At 52.1% G+C, this 7,002-nt stretch overlaps 1 protein-coding gene across 1 annotated transcript; it reads right to left on the bottom strand.

The window, feature by feature from the left end:
- Positions 1 to 4,482: 4,482 nt before the first annotated feature.
- Positions 4,483 to 6,677, bottom strand: LOC104533533 (chromosome unknown open reading frame, human C1orf50; the record flags this gene model as incomplete). Its single annotated transcript, XM_010186188.1, has 3 exons — positions 4,483 to 4,665; positions 5,376 to 5,507; positions 6,591 to 6,677. Coding segments are annotated over 3 exons (402 nt in total), but the record flags the coding sequence as incomplete, so codon positions are not given.
- Positions 6,678 to 7,002: the final 325 nt, after the last annotated feature.

Consider the following 7,002-nt stretch of genomic DNA (forward strand, 5'->3'; position numbering starts at 1 on the left):
GGCCCGCCCGCAGCGGGGGGGGCCGGGGGCACCCCTACCTCGCACCCACATCCCCGTCCATGAACCCTGGGGGCTGCAGGACCCCTTACCCCTCACGCACCCTGGGGATGTGGGACTCTTGCACGCCCCTGTGCGCACCCCGGGGCTGCAAGAACACATAGAGGACACAAAGTCTCCCGTGTAGGGTGCACACACGTTCCTCCATTATCATTTCCAAATTCCCTCCTTTTTTTTTATTTCTTTTTTTATTTCCTGCCTGAAACAAAAAGTGGCCAAAGAGCTAGAGTTGCTGTCTCTGGGACACGACGCCTTGGTACCGTGGACACTCACCAAATCCCCCTAAACCCCCCAAATAAAATAAAAGCTACCCTTCAGGAACAAGAGCACAAGAAGGAAATCTCCAGGTGCTGCTGCCAATTTGAAAAGCAGGAACCAAAATCTGGCCTGAAACAGAAAACTTAATTTAAATTTAAAAGCCAGGAAGACCTGTAGCGCAGCTCAGGAAGGTGACAGGGAAGCAGCAGAAAGGCTGTGGCTACAAAGCCCTGCTGTGGCCAGCTGAAAGCCACCCGAAAAGGGTGAAAAAAAGAACCCTTTTATATATTTTTTAAATTTTCCCTGCAGTGCCTGGCCCTGGTTCAGTGCCTCCTGCAATTTTAGCACATCCAAGAGATGTTTTCCCTCACTCAGTTACCAAGCCATGAATAAATCCACCTGTTAAAAGAGGCGGATTAAAGACCTGAATAAGACAAGGTGGCTCATGGCAGCCCAGAGAGCCAGCAAACATCAGCTCTGGGGAGATCCAGCAGCAGATCCAACATTAAGAGCACCTTTCTACCAGCCCTGGTTTATGTGCACATCCAAAGACAGAGCAAAACCCGCTCTGCCCATTGGTAATGGTATCAGAAGCATATCTCTGTTCTCTCCTGCAATTATTGTCCATTTCTGGACATTTCAGAGCAAGCTTATTGCCTTCAGACCAGGTTCTCTGCTGCCCTGAGCATTCACGAAAGGGAGAGGAATATTTCCAAAAGGATTTTTCAAGATGAAACCATGACGTGAAATGAAGTCTTGAAGGAGGTGGCTGATTTTTAACTTTTTTATCCAGGAAATGCATTGCGTGCTGCCACAGAAACAGCAGCCACGAGTCTGCAGCCCCTGCTCCTGCCTCGCTCGCTCCTCACCTCTGTGGTGAGCAAAGCCAAGGCACACACTTGCCTAAAAGAAAGGATTGAAAAACACATAGGAGTGAGCTGCGGCCCACACCATGCTTGAATACAACCTCTGCCCTCCAGCACTGCATCCCACTGACTCTTCCCAGCTCATTTCTGGATTAAACCCCTGCCCTGTCGAGCCGAAAACCCATAAAGTTGATGGCTTGGTAGAGGCTGAGCCAAGCGGATGAGATTGTGAGCCTCGAGGTCTGCAGGGAATCCTGCACCAAGCACCATCTCCTCAATTCTCCAGAAACTCATCCTTGCTGCACGCGTTGCAGGAGACTCCAGCTCACCCTTCTGCCACCAGCTCCATCTTTGCCCATTTTCCTCGGGATAGGTTGCTCAGCTCTGCAGCAGCACCTTCCAGCATTTCTGATGTCACTTCAGCTCTTCAGATTTAATTACACCAGAAACCAGCCGAGATGGCAATGCTGGTGAGCTGTTTCGTGGGAACCAGCCAGCATTTTGGAGGGAATGGTTCCCCCTTTCCAGTTTCACCTCCCTGTACCTCAGTGGGACCATTTGGCAGCCGCATCCCTGCTTCCTGCACTGCAGAGAGCCCCAACCATGAGCCCAGCATCTCCATGTCTTGACTCTTAATACCTTCTGTGTATTTTCACACAAAGCTATGGCCATAATGGTTTTGCTCTTTTGGGCCAAAGTCAAGAAAAAGACTTGTGAGTCTGCAGAGGAACTGCCGGACATCGGGGAGTTATGGAGTACAGAGAGTCGGGAGGTTGCTGGAGGTGCAGGAAAGCATGTGTGAAATCCCACCGAAAACCAGTGCATGCAATCATGAGCTACAGAGGTTTACGGACATCACCCTGCTCCTCTCACATGTGTCACTGTACAGATTTTAATGATGGGAAACAGATAAAACCAGGACAGGAACCCCCTCTTCCCAGAGGAGCATAAATCAACACACGTGACGATCTCTGATGTTGCTGTAATTAGCACCATGGCAAAGCCCATGCAGTAATTAACTTTCTCCCTTCCAAGTAAGGATTTAATAACACACAGTAAAATAAGGCCTGGGGCGATGAAACAAGCAGGGGAAAAAAATACATCAAATTAGACACTTGTGACTCGATAAGGAATTAATTATACCCTGGTCTAATAATAATAATAATACATTGCCTTTAATCTGTCCTTGTGCTCCAGGTGAGGGAGGATGAGCTGGGAAAAGTTGTGTGAAATGTTCCACATTGACCCCAAGGACCAGAGGCTCAACCATGCTGGGATGTGGCTGAGTTACTGCATCAGGCAGAGCTGGGAGGAGAAAATCTAGGACAAAAAAATCCTGGGGTGCTGGGACCTGTCTCAAACCTCACAGTCCTCTGTGATCCTAGCAGGGAATGGCTCTTCCCATGAGGAACTGGAGCTGCTGACAGCCCTAAGCATCTCTCAGGGCAACTGCCACAGTGTGCTGGGGTGTGGGGATGAGAAGAGGGACTGGAGGCTGGAGGAGAGGCTGTGCCCTGTCAAAGGGGGAACAAACTGCAGTGATGGAAGACCCAGTGGTGGTGCTGGTCACCAGGAGTCTCTTGGGGAGGCAAAGAGGCCCTCCCTCCTCTTGGCAGAGTCACTGCAGCACCCAACCCAAAGCAGCAGGTTCAGATAACATCTCGATCGAGAGGCAAAAGTTGAGGGTGACCCAGGAGGATGCGATGCTGCAGTGTCCTCCGTTACAGGACACCGGTGGGGCACCCAAACCCTCCCAGTTGCAGGTGAGGGCCAGGAGCAGCAGGATGCTCTGGGGACTTGGTGTAAGATGAACAAATCAATGCTAGAAAGGGCACAAGGAAGTTTAGAGGAGTTAAAGGGATTATTTTGAAAGTGTATGCATGAACCAATCCCAGCCTGACACGACTTAGCCCTGAATTGAGTCAGGCGTCACCCAGCAGAGCTGAAGGCAGTGGTGTCTTCCTCAGTAGTGGGTAAGGAGAGATGGGGCAACACCTGGGATGGTCACTTGGAGCTGAGTGATCTCCTGGAACAAGCGAGCCCTGGGAAGGTGAGCCATGGGGAACAGAGGACACCACTCTTCCATTGCCACCTCAGAAGCAAGGAGAGCTCAACTGCAAATGTGGGTGGAGGTGGTGCACCTGTGGCTGGGCTCCACCAAGCAGCACCACGTCCACCCTTGATGGGCCCAGACCCCGGAGTCACAAATCCCCTTCCACAAACAGTCCCCAGCCTTCACACATCACTAGTGGAGGAAGAGACTAAGGCCAGTGTGCACATATACATCATGAGCAGCATGTAAGGTCATCCTTGTCACCTCGGGGAGGTTAACAAGTCGTGGCAAGATCCAACCTGGACATCTCCATCACTACATTCCCACCTTGGCTCCTTGCAGAGCAGGCGAGCTCCTGGAAGAGCCCTGCGCAGCTGGGCAGAGGGAGGACATCTCCTCAGCAGCGCCGATTTTTGCCTCTCCCCAGTGCTTGGTGGAAAAAGAGGAGCTGGTGATGTCCTGCTAGCCCCACATGCCAGAGTCTCCCTGGTAAAGCCAAAGGGATGCTTGCCACACAGAGAGGACACAGGGCCCGTCTCAGAGGTACCTTTGAGATCAAGATTGATTTATTTCATTTCCTGCAGTGCATCCCTGCATGTTCCTGTCTCACCCTGGCAGCTCAACCACTCAAAGCCAAGGGGAAGGTGCAAGGACTGTAGAACACCCACTTTTTGAAGAGCATCTGAAGCCTGTGTGGCATTTTTGAGGACACTCTTCCTGGAGAAGAGAGCTCCAGGCCATCCCTTCTGCCAGACTCAGGGGTCTGGACCAGCTGGGACAGAGACCAGCAGACTCCAGTCACAACAAACCCTTCTGGTGGGGTTTTGACTGCTCTTCCCAGGCCACAGAGCTTCCTAAATATGGGCACTGTAACAAGGGACAAAATCCAGCCCTGAAATCATCACCAGCCACAGGCAGGCACAATGAAGTTCACCAAAGACAGACAGGTAGGACATATTTTATAGCATGATCCCATCTGCCCCAAGCTTTTTTGCCCCGAGCCCTCTTGGAATTGACTCCACCTGATGTTATCTGCCTCTTGCTACAGCTTAGCCCAAGTCAAAGAAATAAATTACTCAATTACTAGAAAATCCAGTAAGACTGAATGCAGAATTAGCCTCATTAAAGCACAGAGCAAGTAGTGGCAGCATCAGCATTTTTGTTTCTTGGTCTCTTTCCTTGCCCTGCCTTTGGCAGTGTGTCCTCATGCAGGGACTCTGCACAGGGGATCCCATATGGTCACCTGTGTCACTTGGTGAGGCCCTGGAAGTTGGGCTCTGTACACGGGGGCAGCGCTGCCTGCCGGCTCAGCAGCTTGTCTAGGATGTTTATTTCAGCATCTCGTCTCTCAATGTCCTCAAAGGGAGTCCAGGACATGTCGTGTTGGAGCTTATAGGCACCGAGAAATTCATGGGGACTGGTCCCCCATTCCTGGAAGAGAAAGAAGAGATTCATATTGCTGCTCAGTTTCCCTTGGAGCAGGGCTGTGCTGTCCCTCAGCCCAGCCTCTGCCAATGCTGGACAGCTTTGAAGCAGTCCCAGCTACGTGACCATCCCATTTTCTAACTGAAAAATAGGCTCAGCTACCTCAAGTCTAAGACCAGGTCAAGCTACGGGGCTGCTGACACAGGGAGGCTTGGAGATACACGATCTCCCTGATGTGCACATAGCTCTTCTACCTTCCCAGGACTTTTCTGTGAAGCCTTCACCCTGCACATAAGAGAACAGGTGGCCTGGAAGGAGGATACCTCAAGACCAGCCCCATCAAGCTGCAGACAAACTCGCTCCCTGGACTGAAGCCCCTGAGAAGACCACATTGCCAGACAGCCACACCAAAGCAAGGCCCAAGGCATATTTGCAGTTCATTACTTGCAGAGAAAGAACAGCAGGGACCCAAAAGCAGAATTCAGGTCCACGCACCAAAGGTCATCTTGCCCATCATCCACCAAGATCCAAGAGAACTTTGTAACATGGCTCTTACACGGGCAGGATAACTCAGACCAAGGACAGATGCCAACCCCTTGCTCGCCAACAAATGTCTCATCAGGTTGGTGCTTTTGTCTGAGCTCCAGAAGTGCCCAAGCACCAGAAATGTGGGGGTTTTTCCTCTCCCTGCTTCCTCAGGGGTTGTTACCACCCACCTTGGGAGAGAGGATGGAGAAGTATCGTTGGCCGCTCTCCCGCCTGTACATGTAGTAAATGTTTCCTGGCTTCTTCACAAGGTTGCAGGCCACATGGTGCAGATCAGCATCTCTGTTAGCTTCGTCCAAGACCTGAAAATCAAATTTTAAATTTCCACCCTTGACACAAACTGACAGCACGCTACTGCCTCTCAGCCAGAGCCCAAGATACACGGCTCAACATATGACTGGCTTCATATGGCACATCTTTACCTGCCCCAAGAAGGAGATAATTTCCAAAGACAGAAAGTTTTCTCGAAGTTTCCCATCAGCTGGACCGCAGAGCTCTTGCACTCCTCCACAGAGGTGGAAATACCTCCAAGCATCAAGAAGCTCTTCCCCACAGCCCCAGGTTCACCTCTGTGCCTGACCCCACCATGTGCTGGACTCGTTCCTTGTCTCCATACACAGCTGCCGGACCATGGGGGCTTCCCTGCTGCGGACCTCCAGGGACAGGACAGCGAACAAAGGGGAATTCATGTCCCTGGCTCCACCAGCTGACAGCTCCACAGCTCCAGCTCCACCAGTTAACGATTATATGACATAGTGGCCTTGGTGGCAACAGGCCAGTTGCAGTGACTGGCAGATCCTTTCCCACTCAAGCTCCAAGATTTCACCCCCAGGGGTGAATTCTGCATTGTCAAGGACGGCCCAGGACAAGCCACTGGCCTTGCTGCCAGAGCCAGCTGCTTCAGCAAATGAGCTGGGACAAAGTGGGAAGCCAAGCCCATCATCACGTAACAGCTCATCTTCCCCCAGAGGCTCAGATCCAGCCAGAGCCACGTCATCACACCACTGCTCCGAATCCTCCCAGGAGCACAGCGCACACACACGATACAGTGACAGGAGTCATCTGTCCCAAACCTGGAATCATCTCTGCGCCCTTGCTGACACCCAAGTTGCTTTTGCCTGGCCACCCTCACTCCTCCACCTTAAGAGAAGTCCTCCTTGATGGGCAGAGTTCTCAGGGAAAGCACTGAAAACATCCGCCCCCATCCCCAGCTGATACCAGACAATAAATCCTCATTATTGTCCCACTGACTCTTCTCTAATTGGCACCCAGCCATGATTCACATCCAGGCCACAGCTCTTCCCATGCGCCTGGCAGCTCAGACACTGATCTCGCTCCCCTCGCCAGCACAAGGCAATAAGCCTGTGCCCAATGTACATCCTCACCTTTCGTGCTTGCTCCTGCAAGTACCGGATCTGCTCAGCAATGACGGTCAATTTATTGCAGGCGTTTGCTCGGATGAAGTCGTCCGCCTGCAAGGAAGAATGAGGTTTGGTCAGGACAAGGAAAAGCCGTGGCACTCGGCCCTCGCCACACGGCTGTAATGGGCCATGAGCGGTGCAGGAGCTGCCCTGCATGGAGCTGAAGGCAGCCATGGCACCCCCACGTGGTGAGTGACAGCCATGGAGCAGGGACCAGGCACTGCGAGCTGCCTGGACATGCTGGGTGGCAGTGGAAGGTAGCGGTAGGACATACTGGGAGGCACAGGGAGACTGGGAAGTAGTGGGATGCACTGGGAGGAGGCAGTAGGACTTACAGAGTGGCACTTAGGTGGACTGGGAAGCTCTAGGGGACATA

The sequence above is a fragment of the Mesitornis unicolor genome, unplaced genomic scaffold (genome assembly GCF_000695765.1).
Source record: "Mesitornis unicolor isolate BGI_N332 unplaced genomic scaffold, ASM69576v1 scaffold49076, whole genome shotgun sequence".
Classification (NCBI taxonomy): domain Eukaryota; kingdom Metazoa; phylum Chordata; class Aves; order Mesitornithiformes; family Mesitornithidae; genus Mesitornis; species Mesitornis unicolor.